Here is an 18298-nt window from a genome sequence, read left to right as displayed (position 1 = left end):
CAAGTGGGGAAAAGCCTTCCGGGCAGAGGGAGCAGCAGAGGAGAGGCGTGAGCTGGGAACAGGATTTGGCCAGTTCAGTGGACGGAGGGCCAGCAGTGTGGCGGGCACACACACAATCAGTGAGACGGAAGAAGCACGGGGTCAGGCCAGCTGGGGCCAGAGCACGCTGGGCCCCAAGGACTTTATTCAGTTGCGAAGGATCAGGGTGGTAAACGTGGAGACGGAGGTGTGGGAAGATTCCAGATGCTTTGGGAGCTGACAGGACAGAACTCAGCAAGAGATGGAGGTGTCAGTGTCACCCACAGCACGTCACAGTTTGTCAGGGGCTTTGCAGCCTCCACGGGGCTACTGTCAAACAGAGCTGGAAAGGCCACTATTTGAGCCAAGCAGAGGCCTCGGTGGCCAGGGGCACTGTCGGCCTGCTTTAAGGCTGAGTCCATTTTCAAGGGCTGCTAGCCTTCTGGGCAAAAGTGAATCAACAGCATCTCTTGACAGCTCTGAGGAGCAGAGCTGGAACTCAGAGCCCCCCGTACAGACGGGGCTTAGCCCAAGTCCCTGGAGACTAAGAGTCTGGGGCAGCCTGACTCTAGGTCCAGTGCTCTGTTCTGCTTGTCCTCTCAGCACAGCTCCCAAAAGCCTTTCTGCCCCGAGCCGCCATGCTTCTAAGCCCCTGCCCCACCCAACCTCATCCCGGCTCTCCCCAGAAGCCTTCTCTGAGAACAGGTAGGAGTTGTTCCAAAACCTCTCCATCCGACTCCTGCCCTAGCTCTCCCTGGGCTACTTGGGATGGGAGCCGAGCTCTAAAGGCGGCTGCCAGCCACCAGCCTTCAGGGGACATGGGCCTTGCCTGCCTGCTAGGGTTCTGCTTCCTTCACACCCCTGTCCACTGTACCAGCGGCACGGCTACTATGTCACCTGGAATTAGCACTCATGGCTCTGCCTGCAGCTGGCCCAGGCCACCATCCCCTCCTTCTTGGACTATGACGGTAGCCTCCTCACTGGTCTCCCTACTGCCACCCTCAGCACCCCTCCTCTGGCGACACACTACTCTCCCCATAGCAGATCCAAGGCTTCCCACCACACTGAGCCTCACATGACATGACCGACCTGCCTCTCCAGGGTCAGTTCCTACACCTTCCCATCCCCTCATGATCCAGCCCCCTCGCCTTTCGGTTCATCACACACACACAGGCGCTGCTCACTCCTGCTCTGGGGCCTTGGGGCCGCCTGATGCATTTACGGATCAGCCTCTTCCCTGCCCTGCACAGCTGGCCCCTACCTCTCATTCAGATCTCAGCGCCCCTCTCACCACCCCATCACTAGTTAAATGTCCTGCAACACACTAATCATTTCCTTATTCTTTGTTTGCCTTGCATCACAGGATACCCAGTGCTAGCATAGAGTAGGTGTTCAATGAATATTTGTTGACTGAATTAAGGAGGGAGAGAACGATATCGAACTGGCACTGCGTGAACAGAGCAGAAGGTGCCTGCCCTCATGGAGCTCACAGTTCAGCTCAGTGTTTACCCAAGTTCACACACATTGTCTGGTTCATGAACCACAGGCCACACACTGGCAGCCCACGGGTCAAATCTGTCACACGAATGTATTTTATTTGACTCATTCCATGTTTTAAAAAAAGCTAAGTCAACATTTAAAAACTGGTAGATTTCGGAGAATTCCCTGGTGGTCCAGTGGTTAGGACTCTGCGCTTTCACTGCTGAGGGCCCGGGTTTGATGCCTGGTCAGGGAACTAAGATCCTGCAAGCTGTGCAGTGTGGCCAATAAATAAATAAATAAATTAATTAATTAAAAATTGGTAGATTTCACACATAAATCTGGATTTCTGGTTTCCAAATGGACAAAAGTGGCAACGTTGGGTTTCTGTGCTTGGATGACATGCTTGTCACTGGCCCTTTAGATAGTCACATTCTCCATGCCCCAGCCCCCATCTCTGAGAGTTAGTTGCCCTTTATCACACTGAACTTGCAGTATAGCTTTCCTCATAAGAAAGAAATTTGCTTCGTATTTATGTCTCTAGCAAATTTGGAGCATAAAAGGCTGAATGGGTCACATGAGTCAAGAAACATAGGATATTCATTCATTCAGCAAATATTTATTGACAACCCACTATGTGCCAGGCACAGCTGTAGATGCTGGAGATATAGCAGTGGGCAGCGTGGACGAATATCCCTCCCTCCTGGGGCCTCGATCTGTACACTGTGTAACTTTCTTTCCACAAGTGGAGACATTTGAGTTGTTCCCCCGATGAGAAAGACTGCCTGTGTCCAGCATCACCTACGAAACTTCATCAGAGTTTCCACGAAGCCCCTACTGTGTCCCAGCCCCTGACAGGGTCTGGTATAAGCAAAGTGCTCAATAAATATTTGTTGGGTGAATGAACTAAATTCACCTCTCTCCAAGGCAGTGTTAGTCAAACTTATTTGCCCAGGATATATTCAAAAGACAAGCAAGGGACTTCCCTGGTGGCGCAGTGGTTGAGAGTCCGCCTGCCGATGCAGGGGACACGGGTTCGTGCCCCGGTCCGGGAAGATCCCACATGCTGCGGAGCGGCTGGGCCCGTGAGCCATGGCTGCTGAGCCTGCGCGTCCGGAGCCTGTGCTCCGCAACGGGAGAGGCCACAACAGTGAGAAGCCCGCGTACCGCAAAAAAAAAAAAAAAAAGACAAGCAAGTAGCAGGTGCTCGCTTAATGTCAACTGAACAGAAGGGTCCAGGGTAAGAGTGGAGGGTTGACAACGGAAGCAGAGCCTGGGAAAGGAAGAGGAAGGGGGCAAACATTAGTGCCCCTGCCAGAGCTCACACCATCCTCACCGTGGACCCAAGAGGTAGATGATGGGATTCTCAGGTGACAGACGAGGATACAGCCTGGAAAGGAAAGCCCCTTGGCCAGACTCACAGGTTCCAGGAAGGAGCAGAGAAGGAGGCCCATCTGCCCCCAAAGTCCACACCTTCCCCACCCACCCAGGGAGTGCTCTACGGAAGTCCAGTGGGGGCATGTAAAGGGCCTCTGGAAGCCTCCCCCTTGAAAAACTACCTTCTTCCACTAGACGCCTGAAAGTCCACCATGAGCAGGCTGCTCCCTTCTGACTCCTGACTTTTGAACTGTGTGAATTCACTTATCAGATTCATTTCCTCCTCATCTGTCCCAGCAAACATTTAATATGTGAGAAAGGTGTACGTGTGGTAGGGGCCCCACAGGGGAAGGGGGCGAGCTAGAGAGGAAGGGGCCCATGCCAGCCCTACTAGTTCAGCTGGTAAGAGAAGCCCAGTGGTTGAAGTGGCACAGTCACTGTGCCTCATGGAGGCCAGCAAGTGCTCCGCAGCTTCTGAGGAGGATGGGGCCTCCGTCCAGGAGGCGGGTCCTGGGCCTGGGCAGAGCGTGATGAATGGCTGGAGTGAGGGGTCCCAGGCTGCGCCTCGGCCAGGGCTGGGCTCTGGGGCCACGACATGAGCTCCCTGACTGCCGTGGCTGCGGCCAGGCAAAGTAAGTTGGTCCTCTGCCCTCGGCTCACCTCCAGTCTTGCTGCACCTGAACTCCGGCCACTTGGGACAAAGATGAGGGCTCGCGGGGGGCGCGGGGGGCGGCGGTGTAAGCCCCAGTGACTAGGCGCTGGGGTCTTTCGGGGTCACGGTGGACTCGGAACGGTTTAAACGCCCTTTCCTCTACGAAACCTTCCACACTTGCCCGGCCAAAAGGCGGGCTCTCCGCTTTGTATTACGGCCCGGAGAGGCCCGGCCTGCCCGCCCACCGGCCTGCGCGTTCCTGCGGCCCCGCGTGCCTTTCCGAACGGTGCCGGCGACCAACAAATACCTCCCTCTGGGCTGAACCACGAATTGCTCAGCCAGGCGTTTGGGACCCGGGGCCGCCTGGGCCCGGGCCCGGTTCAACAAGTGTGGGCCGGGCCGCCCAGTCCCGCCCGACGGCTTCACGCCTCCCCAGGCGCCTGGGGCGCGCCGGGCCGGGCCCAGTCTGGCGAGTTCCACTTCATCGCCCTTAGAGCGTGCGAGCGCCGAATAACATTGCCCCTTCCCCTCCCTCCCCTCCTCTGCTCCCTTCGAAACTCCGAAACTCCGGTTGGCGAACGCTAGCACTCCAGCTGGGAGGTCCCCGGCGGGCAGCGGCTGGGCCGGCTGGGCAGCCGTGTGCTGGGGGCCCTGCGCCCGCCCCCTCCCGGCAACCCCGCCCAGCCCGCGAGGCCACCTCACCGGCAGCGGAATAGAAACCGGTTCGACAGGTAACAAATAGGTGGGTTGTCACCGTTATTTCCCAACGCATGCGCCGTCGCTCCCCGGGCCACTCCAAGCTAATTAGCTCAGATCAGCTCCCCCCCCCTCCCCGCCCCAGCCACCAACACACGCCGCTGCGAGCCAATAAAGCGTGAACCCGTCCGTCCTGCTCGCACTTTAAGACTTCCCGAGCGGACGCGAGGGACGCCAGTCGCGCCGGGAGGAGCATACCTGCCGCTTCCCCCGCCGCCCGGTGCATCTGGCTGAAGGGGACCTCGTTCAGACGGAGGACGGCGACAGCTCCGCGGAGTTGAAACGGGCGCGCGCCGTCCCGGGCACGGCCTCCCGGCGCAACGCGGGACGCTTTGGCGACTTCTTCTCCGACCTGCTCCCCCACCCCCCACCCCCGTCCGCCTCCAGCCCGGCCAGGGAAAGGTGGGACGGCTCCGGCTCTAGTTACGGAAGCGGCCGGTACCCGGCGAGGAGGGTTCGAAAATGCCTCGTGCGTTTCTAGTGAAGAAGACGTGCGTCTCCACGTGCAGGAGGAACTGGAGCGAGCTCCCCGACGAGGAGCGCGGAGAGATCTATGTGCCAGGTGAGGCGCCCAGTCCGCGCGCCCCGAACCCCGCGCCGCCGAGAGGGCGGCGGGGCCCAGTCGAGCGGCCGGCGTGCGGGGCGCAGTGGCGCGGAGCCCGGCGGCCGGCGCAGCTGGGGCGCCCGATTTAATGTTTAAGCGGCCGCTGCCCCGTTAGCCCGCGGCGCGGCCGACCCCGGGCGCGGGGGGAGGGGAGGGCAGGGCCGGCGGAAGGAGCGGCCAGGCGGGGGCGGGGGTGGGCGCGGGGGCTGCCAGGTGGGGGCGACAGCCGTTCCCAGGACCCCGGCGGGGCGGGGGGCAGGCCTGTCCGAGGCGCGCGGGCCCGCGCGGTGCCGCTCTCCCCTCCACCGGTCCGAGCCGCGGCGCAGGGGAGGCAACGGGGTGTGTCACCGCTCAGGCAACCTTCCACTCTCGTGCAGTAAATCCCGAAAGCCGGGACTTTTATGAGGCGGGAGGAGGGCACTGGAGCGGTGCCACTTCAGGGGGCAGGGAGCGAGCTGGAGTTTCTGCTGAGATTTGTGTAAATGTAAGAGAAGACCCAGAGTTGAAGCCACCTTCATTGATCTCTCCCTCTCACCCAAAACACTGGCTGCCAGAAGGTCCCCGTGAGGGTCGGGCAGGCAGGAGCTCCGAGCCGTGGGGAGCGCGAGACTGTGGGGAAGGCGCCGAGCTGCACCCCACTAGCCCTGAAGACAAAGGTGGGATCAGCTCTCACCTCTGTTAGAAACGCGCCTCCTTCGACCTTGCAGAGGACACCACTGAGCTGAGAGGGGTTTTAAGGAGCCCACCCCACAGCCAGGGAGCAGCCCCGGGGGAAGCTGGGGCACCCAGTTCATTTTCGGAAGACGCCTTGACAGCGTGGGAGTCAACTTTGGATGAGTAACCCCAGTTGTTTCTTCCTCCAGGAGCATCTTCCACGTTAGCCCCGAGACCCCTTATGCGCCTTCGGTCCTCCCCGACCCCTAACAGAATCTTTGGTCGGGAGCCAGTTTCCTTCGGAACTCCCCTTCCCCAAGCCTTGGGGGTGGGGCGCGGGATGCGCTGAACACTCTGCCCAGCGCCTCCAACGGGGGAGAGGTTGTAATTAACCAACCGACTTTGACCTTTGATCTGCATGTTCCCCCTGCATCGCCCCGGGCCCTGTAGGAGAGTGGTGAAATAAGGGCGGTGAGGGGCCCTGTGAGGGCTCTTGCCTCGGTTTCTGTCCTGAATAAATTGTTGGAGACTGTGGGTGTAGTGGTGGCCTGACGACCGTCAGGATCCTACGGCCTACAGGGCTGGTGGGGTGTTTCACAGCTTAGCCTTATCACAAGTGCCTAGGCCCCTATCTACAGCCTCCTTAAAAGGTCGGAATGCGCCAGTAGTCCTGATGACCCCAATGGGGAAACTGAGACAGAAAGGGAAGTGCGCTGCCTCCACACCCGGAGGCGGATCAGGGTGTGGGCCCAGGATTCTGTGTATAGTTTCTTGCTTCTCCAAGTTCCCTGGGGAGTTAGTGATCGGTGTTCCACCTCCAGAAGGGCCATGTGAGGGGGTGAGGGACACGAGCCCCCTTCCTTGCTCCTGCCTCCTCCCTCACCTGTGTCTGACTTGCTGCTTAGCTGCTCCTTGGGATCTGATAAACCGAACTTGGACTGTGTTAAAGGTGAGCGGAGCCTTGCTCGAGACTAGTGTGCTGTTATTTTTAGTTTTACTTCACATCCCAATCAGTAACAGATCATGTGTTGACCTTTACAAAGGACAAAGGAATTCCGTTGGTTCAAATCATTGACTTCCTTGCATCCTAGTGATTTTCCCCAGCACAGTTCTGGTGGCCATAGTGGGAGTGGCGGGGGAGACCTGCACCAGGGGCTGTCCCATCAGGGGCACAGGATGGTCTGTGCCACCTGCCGCTGCTGTCCAGGTGAGGGGAGCCGCTCACTCTGCAGGATCATCCCGGATGTAGGATGGGGTCTAACCTGGAGGTGCAGGTGACGGTTTGCCAGGGAGAGTCCTGTGGGCTCAAGCAAACAGTAGAAGTCAGAGAGCTTACTTTTGCCTCTCAAAGCCATGTGGCCCACTAGAGAGTTTTCCCACAGTTTTTGGAAATGAGAAAGGGAATGTTCTCGGGCCACGCTCGGGTGCCTCAGATGGCTAGAGGGTGGGGAGTGTGTTTTGTGGTGGCCTGTCCCCTGACTGGGCCATTCCATCACCAGCCGACCGTGACCCTAAGAGCCGGCTGGGCACGTTGTGACCAAGTAAGCACTGACCCCATCCGGTCCCACTGGGAGAGGCACCGGGAGGGCTGGGGAATGAAGCGTTTGAGGTCTGACCTTCCCGCCAGGGCCCTCTGAGACCCTTAGAGCAGCAAAGAATGCCTGGAAAGAAAGTGTTTACTGACTGAAGATCCTGGGCCCCGGCCTGGCAGCTCTGACTCCAGGGCCCCAGTCTGACCAGCACTCCAGCCTCTTCTCTGAGGCACAATTCTAGAGGTTTCCCACCCTCAGTCCCCTGGGCCTCACTCTCCTCCCAAAGCTGAGGGAAAAGCCCAGAAGTGGGCACAGGGCCTGGAAGGCTGCAGGGGTGGGCAACGGCACCACTCACGCCGGGAGCACTGAAAGGGTTCATGGTTAAGTTGCCACCTGTTTGGCCCTCGAGCCCCTGCCCTCCATCTCCCCTGGCATTTCTCCTTCGTTGTGTCCTTATTGACTGTGGAGTGCAGGGACTGATGCTGGTTTCTTGACGATGAACCCAGGCCCCTGTACCCAGGGGCTAAATTCCATCTCCTGGACCTAAGGGGAAGCTCCAGGAACGGGGAGGAACGGGGATGAAGCGGGGTTCTCCAGGCCCCTGCTGAGAGGAATCTCAAAAGGCCAGGAAGGCACTGGAGGGCAGACCAGGCCTGGAAGCTGAATGACATGCTCCAGCCATGAGCATCCTGGGGCCTCTTCCCTACCCCCCATCAAAACCGCCCCCCCCACCTCCCCACTTCAGACGGAGCGTCTGCAGTCCGTTCTGCCAGTTCAGAACGGACTGCTCATGCCTACCCCAGGGGGGCAGCCAGGCTGAGGTGCGCGGGACCGGAGCGTCCTCAGCCTGGCTCTGACTAGGCAGTGTGGGCACCTGGGCAGCTCTTTCTGGGCCGAGTTAGAAAGGCTGAGAAAGTCAGCTTTGGGCCCCAGAGTACACATGTAGGGGCGCGAGGGAGTGGAGTTGGGGAGAGATTATGCCTCTGACGGTGATCATTCTGATTCCTGGGAAGTGCTGGCAGTGAGGGACGCGTCTGCCGAGCTCTCCAGGGCAACAAGGCTGGGAGGGTAGACAGCCAGCCCACGGATGGGTGCGGTGGGCTAGATGGGACTCCTAGCTGTCCCACAGGGTGCCGTCACCCAAGCTGCCAGGCTGTTTGTCCCTAGCTTGGGTGACCTGAGGCAGAATCCTGCCAGACTGTTTGTCCCAGAAAGAGAGCAGGTGAGGCCGAGTCCTCTGGGCACAGGGAGGACGGGAGCAAAGCACGGCCATTGTTGATGTCAGGCTTCTTCTTTAACTCTCTTCATGCTCAGCAAGTATCGTGTGGCGTCCCACAGGGGTGCCAGCCCCGTGCTGCACGGGAGGGAGGGAAGGAAGGACGCAAACTCAGTACGGCCCCGCCGGTTGCAGCGTCCACCCTGGTGTGAGGCTGAGGTGCACGGGGTTGGTTAACTTCACTGTGGACGCGGTATGAGGAACGGTTGGGAAAGGGGGGAAAGATCCTGCCTGAGAGAAGAACTTGGCGTTCACAGAATGGAACCGACAGGCTGAGAGATGGGCCCGTTGTGTTTCCAGGGCTGCCCAGCTCTGCCAGTTGGCTGGCACTGGCTCCCTTTCAGGCCCCTGTTAGCTGACCTGGGGGCCGGAGGAGACGGGCACAGGGGACCCTGCCCTTCCCGATAAGGGTGCAAGACCGCCTAACGCCAGCCTGGGCTGTGCTGACACACTGGGCTCCCCCGCCGGCCCCCTGCCGCTTCCAGGTCGGCAGCAGCCCCAGCCCGTGGCTAGGTGTCCTCACGTCTGCTTCACCCGCTCTCCCCAGAGAGCCTAGGGCCAGGCCTCGTGCCCAGCCCTGGCCTGAGGCCTTGGATAGGGTAGGACCTGGCACCCTGTCTGGTATTTGGGCCAGGAGCTTTCAATCCAAGAGAGAGGGGACTTGCTGAAGGCCTCGGGTGGGAAGCTGCTCTGGGCCCAATGCCCACAATGTCATCCAGGTGGAGGCATGTTGAGCCGACAGAAAGGGAACCCGTGCAGCCCCTGAGGGGGTAGGGAGAGGGCCTTGCCACACTCCTCAGCTGCGGGCGGGCGATGAGTAGCCACAGCGGCCGCCACCTTGCCGGAAACATCTAATTAGGGGACAGAGAGTAGCACAAGCAGGGCCCAGCCAGTTCTGCTCGCTGCCGCCCAGGGATAGGCGCGGCGGCAGGACCACGCTCCGGGGGTGGCAGGAAGACGGGTTTGGCGGGGCTGGTGGGATGAGGCAACCGTCCCCACCCTGACGGCCTCACCTGCCCCTCGCTCGGGAAAAGCGGCACAGGGGCAGAGCAGGCAGGCCCGCTCCCTGTCCCCGGTTCCCCAGCACTGTCATCTCAGGGCTTCTGCGGAACGGGAGAGGCAGGCCTGCGAAACAGTTCCCCCCCTAAACCTGCTTAGGTCCTCAGAACCCTCACCATGGACCCCCACTCTAGTGGAGGCAGGGAGCCAAGGGTGACAACTCGTTTGAGCGCAAACCGGTTAACCCTCACCTGTTGTCACTCTTCCCTCTGCTGCTCCGTGTGCAGGCTCTGAGGCCCGGCTCCAGCTTTTGGGAGCCTTGATCTCGCTCTCTGATACTGAAAGACAGAAGCGGGTAGAGGTTCCTGTTTGTCTCTACCTGGATTGAGAAATGGAAATTGTCATCCAGTTTTGAATTCTCAGCCAGGATCTCCAATAGCTGGTAATCCGGCATAAACTGAAGCCGCCAACACTCTGACACGCCCACCCTCTGGCAGCCCCCATCCCTGTACACAGACGGCCGTCACTGTGGGAGGATGGGAGCGGGGGGGGGGGGGGCCTCTGAGAGCTCCGGCCTGACGTCCAGCCGTCCAGGGCTTGGAGAGAGGCCAGGCCAGGGCCAGGTGCTGGTGAATCAACTCCCGGAATGAGGTGGCACGTTAGAGTCCCCGGACGGACAGACAGACGGCGCCAGTGCCAGCAGAACGGGTTTGGGTGGCGGGCAGGCGCATTCTTCCCGTCAGAACTTTGTTGTGTTTGAAGGGGGCGAGAGCGGGGGCCTCTCCCGAAACTTGGGTGCCTTCATATTCGCCCTTCCTCCATTGGTGTGTCCTCTGCTTCCAGCCTTGCCCGCTGCATCCTGCTGGGGGCCGCCCCTCCCTGGGACCCCGTCCACTGTCTCACCGGCCGGGGGCTGCAGGCGCAGGGGCCGCCTTCATGGTTCTGAGACCCTAAGTCAACCTGCTAAGTCCCTCTCCCTGAAGCCCACTCATCCTTTCCTTCCTGTGCCCCTCTTGATTTTTCCTTCTGAGGCTTGGAAAATGTTCCTAGCTTAGCCTCTTCGGGAGAAAAATACTGACCAAACCGTAACATTAGATTATTTGCCTCAGCTCTGGGGGTTTGAGACTTGTCTCCTCTGTGTCACTCGGGAGAGCTCCCCTCCTGTCTAGTCAGGACGAGGGCCAAGCCTCTCCAGCCCTGTTTAGCGTGAGGTGTCTGCCGTGGGGAGCAGCGTGTCAAAGGGCTGCCGGTGTTGCTGGTATCACTGCAGCTGCCGTGCGAAGGGCGGGAGCCCAGCCCTCAAAGCGCCACAGCGACCAAGCAAGTGAGCGGTCCCTGCTCTGGGGGAGGCTTGCGTAACAGCCGGGCAGGCTGCCCAGGAGACTGTTAGGCTGCATCCACCTGCTGCTCCCTGACCTCCTCCCTGCCCTGCCCCACCCGGCCTGCTCACCTGCTAAGCTGGGCCAGCGGGAGTGGGGAGCCTGGAGCCCCAATGAGCTGCAACGTCAGGGACAGACCACCCGGAAGGAGAGAGGGGTTAGGACCACCCGTTCCCCACGGCCAGCAGCTAAATCTGCCTGGAAGAGAGGCTCGGAGTGGCGCAGACCACCGGGACCCTTCTGGGGCAGGGATGAGTCCCTGGGTCCAGGGCCTCCAGTGGTGCCCTTTGTCCCTGCAGGAGCGTGGATGAGGCCTGGAATCCAGAGGGACTGGCCCAGGTGGGGCAGGCAGACAGCTCGGGAAGAATAATTGGCAGGGCAGCTTTGGTCCTCCCAGTTCCGCTAAGACACAGATTACTCAGCGGGCAGGCCTGTGGGCCGTGGAGCTTGGCTGGCGTCACCTGTAATTACCTTAATGGGGTGGGGGGAGGGAGGTGCGGCATGCAGTGGGCTGGGGGCAGCCCTGCTCTGCCACATGCCTGCAAGGGGTGGGACAGCGGCTCCACGTTCCAGCCAGCTAACCGCCAGGGAACCTTCCGGAAATCCCGCGCAATCCCTTTTTCTCCACCAAGCCCCTCACTTGGCTGTTCTTCTCTTCCCAGTCAGCCTAGGCTTCTGCCCACCACAGCCCTACAGGGAGCCAGAGCCATCAGTGGCCGAACCCCCTTCTTGCCCCCTGGCTTTGGACATGAGCCTTCGGGACTCCAGCTATAGTGTGACCCCAGGACCCTGCGTGGTGGCCCAGCTGCCCTCCGAAGACACGAGCCGCCTGGCAGAGCCACAGAGCAGGGACCATGGCTTCCTGCGCACCAAGATGAAGGTACTGACCCTCACGCTGTCTCCAACGGCCAGGGGCATGTGTATCCTCCTGGGTCCAGCCCACGAGACGTGGCACAAATGAGACTTAAGCAGAGATTGGCCTTGGATCTGGGTCTAGGTTTCTGCAGAGAAGTGAACCTCACTGGAGCACGGACGGGGGTGGCAAAGAAGAGAAGTGGGTCGGAAGTGAGAATGCCCTGCGCTGGGAAGAAGCAGTGAGGTTCCAAAGATGCTTAACTCTTTGGAGTCCTCTCTGGGGGTTGTTTAGCTTCATTTCGGGTCTTGAGGGGAGGCACCTCTTTACACAGAAGTCCTAGGAGAAGCGGGGAAGCGTGAGCCTGGCTCTGCAAGCTGGCCTGGGCCTGCGTCTCCGCCGCCTGAGAGTGAGGTCTGGAGTCTGTTCGGTGGTCGACACCCTGCGCAGGTGCCCGGCGGCAGTCTCCGCCTCGCCCAAGTGTGTGCTTCCATCCCGGAGCCTTGCGTCTGGGGCGGGGCCTGGTGAGCGCCCCCTGCTCAGCAGCAGAGGCAGGAAGGAGCTCACAGGAGTGCCCCTGCTTTCCAGCGTGCGAACAGCAGGGCTGTCTCTGGCTGGGCCTGCATTCCTGAAATCTCCGGGATCTGGAAGCAGTCATCTAGAGGAAGGGCTCCCGTGGAGCTTTCCTATGAGCCAAAAGACTGAAGAAAACTGGCCGTGCAGTGCTGTTCCCGCCTCTCTTAACTGCGGAGGCCACATGTTGTAACCAGAGGGGAATCGCCAAGACATGTGCTGGGCGGTTGGCTGGGGAGCTGACACAGTGCCCCTGATCCCCGAGGGCCCTTCCTCCCACCCCTTAATCCCAGTGGCTAGGGAGCGCGTGGAGAGAGCGAGCAGGGGGCACAGGACAGCAGATGTGCCAGAGGAGCGAGTCCTGACCCCAAAGGGCTTGCTTAGCTAGCAGCAAGGCATTTACCCGGTGCCCGAAGGCATGGGGTGATGGGGTGCGCCCGGTGCCCAGGGAGCTTGGGAGGAGTGGCCAGCGACAAGGCCACCACAAAGCACAAGTAACCTCTGAACATTCACAGAGGTAGGGCGTTGAGGCCACGTCTCCACTTCTGAACAGCTGTTCCATAATTACAAAGAAAATGAAAAATGTTTATAACCAAGAGAGTCATCAGGGTGGCAAAGGGACTCAGACCAGACCACGTCAGGCTCAAGGAAGGCCAGGGGCGGGGCTGGCCTGCGAGGGGACTCCAGGCTCCTAGCGGTGGCCTCAGCCTGGGAAGGCTGCACGGAGACCGCGTCGTGGGCACTCTTCCCTGTCCTAAGGCTTAGAATGGGAACAGAGGGCAGAAACTACAGAGAAAGGTTTGGGCTCAGTGAAGGGAGGACTTTCTAACAGGTAGAGTTACTGAATCGGGCTGTTTCTGTGGGGAGATGGCCACAGATGGTAAGGAAGGGGCTGGGTGGCGGCCCTGCACAGAGACTCAGGAGCCCAACAGGAGGCGGACCTTCCTTCCAGCTCCACCACCAGACCTCTGGGAGGTCTGGGCACAGAGGTGTGGCCTCTGGGGTGGGCACCGCCCTCCTCACGTGGCTGGGGGCTGGTGTGTGTGTCCTCGCAGTCTGCCACCTGCAGCCCCAACTCCTGGGTGTCCGTCACAAACCCCGTCCTCGCCCACAGGTGACTCTGGGGGACACTCCCAGTGGAGACCTGTTCACCTGCCACATCTGCCGGAAGGCCTTCACGTACCAGCGCATGCTGAATCGCCACATGAAGTGTCACAACGACGTCAAGAGGCACCTCTGCACCTACTGCGGGAAGGGCTTCAACGACACCTTTGACCTGAAGAGGCACGTGCGCACCCACACTGGTAAGAGGAGCCCGCCCAGCGGAGGCCGCGGCCGCGGCTGCCGTGCTGCTGTCCTGGGCCCTGGGGGGCCTGGGAGCTCTGGGCAGACGTCCTCCGCGGTTCGCTGGGGAGCTGGAGTTGGGCGGGCCTCCGGGCGCTCCTCTGCCACGGAGTCGGGTCCCTGACACCGGCACTGCCCTCCCCGCAGGCGTGCGGCCCTACAAATGCAGCCTGTGTGACAAGGCCTTCACGCAGCGCTGCTCTCTGGAGTCTCATCTCAAGAAGATCCACGGCGTGCAGCAGAAGTACGCGTACAAGGAGCGGCGGGCCAAGCTGTACGTGTGCGAGGAGTGCGGCTGCACGTCTGAGAGCCAGGAGGGCCACGTCCTGCACCTGAAGGAGCGCCACCCTGACAGCCCGCTGCTGCGCAAGACCTCCAAGAAGGTGGCCGTGGCCTTGCAGGACACCGTCACCTCCCTGCTGCAGAGCAGTCACCACCTCTGAGCAGTGGTGCCCTGACTTGGGCAGCCCCGAGAAGGCGAGGGCCGCCTCCCTGCCGCCCGGCCAGCCCGCCCTCTGCGGCCTCCTGCCGGAGCGCCGGTGACCTGGCGTGGAGCCCGTGGGCACGCATGCTCACTCGGGCCGGTGCTGACCTCTGCTCGCATTTGCGTCGGTGTTTGGGGGACAGAGGCCGCTCTGAGCCCGGGCAGACATGTGTAACTGTGGGGCGGGGCGGGGCGGGGCGGGCCAGGGCTGCCTTCGATTTGAAGCAGCTCGGGTCCAGAGACAGGACTTCCTTCCCAGAGGAGGTACGTGAGGGCGATCCTGTCGTCCTCTGCTTTTGGAGCAGCGGGGGGATAGGGGGCTGCTGGTCCCCCGTGGACGGCAGAGTCAGGCGCCCCGGCAGAGGGCACCCCTGCAAACAACAGCCGTGCAGGAGCTGGCGGCGGCCCGCCCGGCCATGTTCCTCGCGCTCAGGGCTGCAGGGGCGCTGCAGGGCGCTGCTCTTCGACAGGGAGATGCACGCGTGTGCACAGCCGTGGACATGCGCGCACGCGGGAGGCCTTGCCATATATCACCTCATTTTTAAGAAATCAACTACAAGGTGCCAAGGAGGTTTTATTTCCTTTTTTAAAAGATGACATATGTACAGATAGTAATATATATTTTTGGTGCCAATGGCGACTGTTTTAAGAGAGGGTGGAGCTGGCTTTTCTCCTCCCCACGCAGTTCTATTTATCCTGGACGTTTCACGCCTCCTCTGCGCCTTGGCTCTGGGGTGGCTGCCCTGACCCACCCCTCATACCTCCTGAGATATTTAACCTAAGACTTTCCTCCAGCCCTGCCTGGAGGAGGCTGTACTGCTCTCTGTTCTCCCTCTTCTGCCGGGACAGCCGTCACATCTTCTGCTCTTCCCTCCCCGTGTCTCTGCCTCCCTCCCACATCCTTTGAAGGCAAGTCTCAGGGTGACCGAGAGCCTCCTGATAACAGACCTTTTGCGGAACAACTCACCATTCCGGAGATCCGGGGTGGGGGGTGTCCAGCTGCGGCCGCAGGGGTAAGCCGGTTGGGGTGACGAGTCTGTGATGCGCCCAGAGTCCACTGCCTGAAGTAACAGCAAGAGTGCGGGGCCAGGCTGCGAGGCCTGCTCTTTTCCTGGGAGAGTCAAAAACCCTAGGACGGGAACAAAAAAATTGGGACAGAATAATAACCAGACATATCAGAAACTTCTAGAGGGAGGATAGTATTAGATGGTTAACAAGTGACATTTGTAGCCCTTTTTCTGAATGTTTGGCAAATGGCGAGGCTGGGTCTTGCGCACCTAAGGAGGGAGCCACCCCTGGGCTGGTTGGCTCCACCTGAGGGACTCTGCCAGGCTCCCTTGGCTGGGCTGGGCTCCCTGCTAAGAACACGAAAGGGGTGTGGGTCGAAAGGGAACGACGGGCAGGGGCTGGAGCCAGCCTGCCGAAGAACGAGAAGGCACACTCGAAAGAGAACACAGAACAGAGCAGGTGAAGCTGCCCCGTGAAGCCAAAGCCCAGGCGGAACCAGCCTTGGCCTCTCCTGCCCGGAAGGAGCAGCGACTGCACAGTCCCCGGATGCAGGGAAGGAGCCTTCTCTGACCTCCCTCAGAACGTGTATGGATTGTTCTGGAAGACTCTCGTTTTAGTTTACTTTAGAGTCTGTGGGAGCTGCTGTATTCTGGAAGGTGTATAGCATGAACTAACATTCTCTGGAAGCCTTGTCTTGTTTACATTTCTGTATCCCTGTGTTCATTGCCTTTTCATTGTTCATCTCTGTGTTCATTGCCTACCTGAGGCAGTCACAAAGCTCTGTGCTGTCTGTTTTATAACTTGCCCCTCAACTATCAAAATAAAGAACTATCATTTTCTGTGTTTCTGCTTTTTTGTTTAATAGACCTCGTTTTTCCACCTGCAGGGAAATTAATCAAAACAATTGATGCATTCTAGTCAAAGCTTTACCCTTTTACAGGTAGCGATGGCCCTGGTCAAGACAAGAGCCTGCTAGATCAAGTGGCCTGCCCACGGTCTGGGCGGTCAGTGCCTGCTGACCCCAAGGCCGCATGTTCTGCTCTTCACGGTGGCATCAGGCCCTCCCCTGGCTCCTGCAGCCTGACTCGTGGCTCTCCTCCAGCGGGTGCAGTTACTTGGGGTCCAGTCTCTTCCCCACACCCTGCCAGGACCACAGGAGGAAGAGCCACATTCCTAAATAGTAGGGCGCAAAATTCCCGTCACTTCTGGGTCAGACACCTAGCTGTAGGGATGGTCACACCTGCACAGCACTTGTTCTGGGCCAGGCACACTCGTGTTTCATGCGTATTAGCTCCCTTGACCTTCCAGCCACCCTATGAGATGGGGGCTGCTCCCCACACCCGGCAGAGAAGTTAGGCAGCTGGCCCCAAGTCTCATGACTAACTAGTAGTGGAGCTGGGCTAGAAACCAGACAGCCCGGCTCAGGGTCTGTGCTCAGAAGCACGCGCACGCTGCCAACGGAGAGGCCGGCAGATGGCCTCGCACCTCTAGGCAACTCAAAGTAGAGGGAAACTTAGAGATTACCTGGCCGTGCCCATCACCTACCCAGGATCGCCTGGGGAGACCTGATCACTCTGGGGACCCTGGTCCCCGAGTCCCAGTTCAGCGTTTTTCCGTCACGCCCCCGCCAGGGGTGGAGGAGGGGCTGCCAGGCCTGGGCCCTTGGCAGATGTCCCGGAAGGCGTGAGAAGAGTTGGTAGTCCTGCTGCTGCGAGGAGAAAGGAAAACATTGATCTGACCTCTAAGGCTCCCCGTGTGAAGCCAGAGGACTGGAAAGGGCCCCTACCCCTCCCTATGTCTGTTTAAATAGCCGGGCGCAGAGGATTTCTCTTTATCTCCAGAAGCCTCCCAATGTGAAAGGCAAACCAAATCCTATTTTTACATGTCCCAAGATGGGCAGAGCCCATTGTTGGGAACCCAGATGATTAACTGCTATGCAAACTTTAGGGGGAGCAAGCTTTCCAGGAAGCCAGGGATGGGGGTGGGGAGAGCGTCCCCGGGGCTCCCTCTAAGCCACTCCTCAGAAGGGCTCAAGGACGGGACACCACTCAGACGGGGTCAGGCCAGCAGTCACATTTTGAGGGCCCATAATGATCTCAGGACTCTGCAGGATGGGTGCCGGGAGGGAAACGAGAACGGTGTGGGTACCCTCCGCTGCCTGGGAAATAGGCAGCAGCCCCGCAGAGGGAAGAGGTTAGCGCAAGTCAATGGATAACTAAGGGTAAATGGTGTGGCCAGACTACGAAGGCTGTGGAACCCAAAAAGGAGGCTTTTGCATTTGAAAGAATGAAGACTTCTTGGAAGAGGTGGGGTTCAGCTGGGCTGGAAAAATGGGAGAGTCTGAATAGAACAAAAGAGGAGGGGAGGGCTTCCCTTGGTGGTGCAGTGGTTGAGAGTCCGCCTGCCGATGCAGGGGACACGGGTTCGTGCCCCAGTCCAGGAGGATCCCGCATGCCGCGGAGCGGCTGCACCCGTGGGCCATGGCCGCTGAGCCTGTACGTCGGGAGCCGCCTGTGCTCCGCAACGGGAGAGGCCACAACAGTGATAGGCCCACGTACTGCAAAAAAAAAAAAAAAAAAAAAAAAAAAAAAGGAGGGGAGGTGTTTCAGGGAGGGAAAGAGGAGGATCCGACCCAGAAGAGAGGAGGTGTGGGCTCTGGGGCCGCAGGGGGCCTCACCTGTCCCACCAACAATCCGACAAGCCGGATGTTGTCATTCGTTCAGCCACACCACTGTGTCTTTTTGAGCCCTGCCCAGGTGCCAACAAGAACTGGTAACAAAATAAAATTCTGAGAGACAGGAGAGCTGGCTGGGACCTAGCAAGACGTCCGGCCGAATGGAGGATGGAAGGAGGGTCCTATTTATACAGCTAAAGGCAAAGCAACAAAGTGCACGGTGGGCGGAACCTTACAGCATCAGGAAGTGCTGTGAAGGTTTATACTTTATATTTTTATGTATTTTCTAATGTTTTTACAATGAGCATATATAATTTTTACAATCAAAAGAAAATCGAGTTATAAAACAATTCAGGGCTTTTAGTCAACTTGAAGTTCAACACGTCACTGGGGATGGGGCGGCCCAAAGAAGCACTAGTGTGACCCTGGATGACACCAGAAGCGTGGCGTCAACAGTCGAGACTGCCCTCTGCCTGCCTGGGCCCGTCACCAGTCCGTGGGTGGCAGGAAAAGAGCAGTGACGGGGCTTGAGGCGCTGCCCTGTCTGGGGCCATCTGTGTGGCCTTGGGCGAGTGACCTAACTCCTCAGTTTCCTCGTGTATAAAATGAGGTGGGTTCCCAAGTTCAAAGACCCCT

The 18298-nt window shown here is 59.4% G+C and overlaps 1 protein-coding gene across 2 annotated transcripts; it reads left to right on the top strand.

Moving 5' to 3' along the window:
* Nucleotides 1-4744: 4744 nt before the first annotated feature.
* OVOL1 (ovo like transcriptional repressor 1) lies at nt 4745-13939 on the top strand. Of its 2 annotated transcripts, XM_030833581.2 has the most exons (4): nt 4745-4844; nt 11389-11606; nt 13267-13456; nt 13644-13939. In XM_030833581.2, the coding sequence occupies exons 1-4, from the start codon at nt 4745-4747 to the stop codon at nt 13937-13939; spliced, it is 804 nt and encodes a 267-aa protein (XP_030689441.1). The 2 variants fall into 2 exon arrangements, with proteins under 2 accessions (XP_030689441.1, XP_030689437.2); XM_030833577.2 differs by lacking the exon at nt 4745-4844 and having other exon boundaries at nt 11262-11606.
* Nucleotides 13940-18298: the final 4359 nt, after the last annotated feature.

Source organism: Globicephala melas, chromosome 8 (assembly GCF_963455315.2).
Source record: "Globicephala melas chromosome 8, mGloMel1.2, whole genome shotgun sequence".
Classification (NCBI taxonomy): Eukaryota; Metazoa; Chordata; class Mammalia; order Artiodactyla; family Delphinidae; genus Globicephala; species Globicephala melas.
Note: the sequence above shows the minus strand (reverse complement) of the source record. Positions and strands in the feature narration are given on the sequence as shown.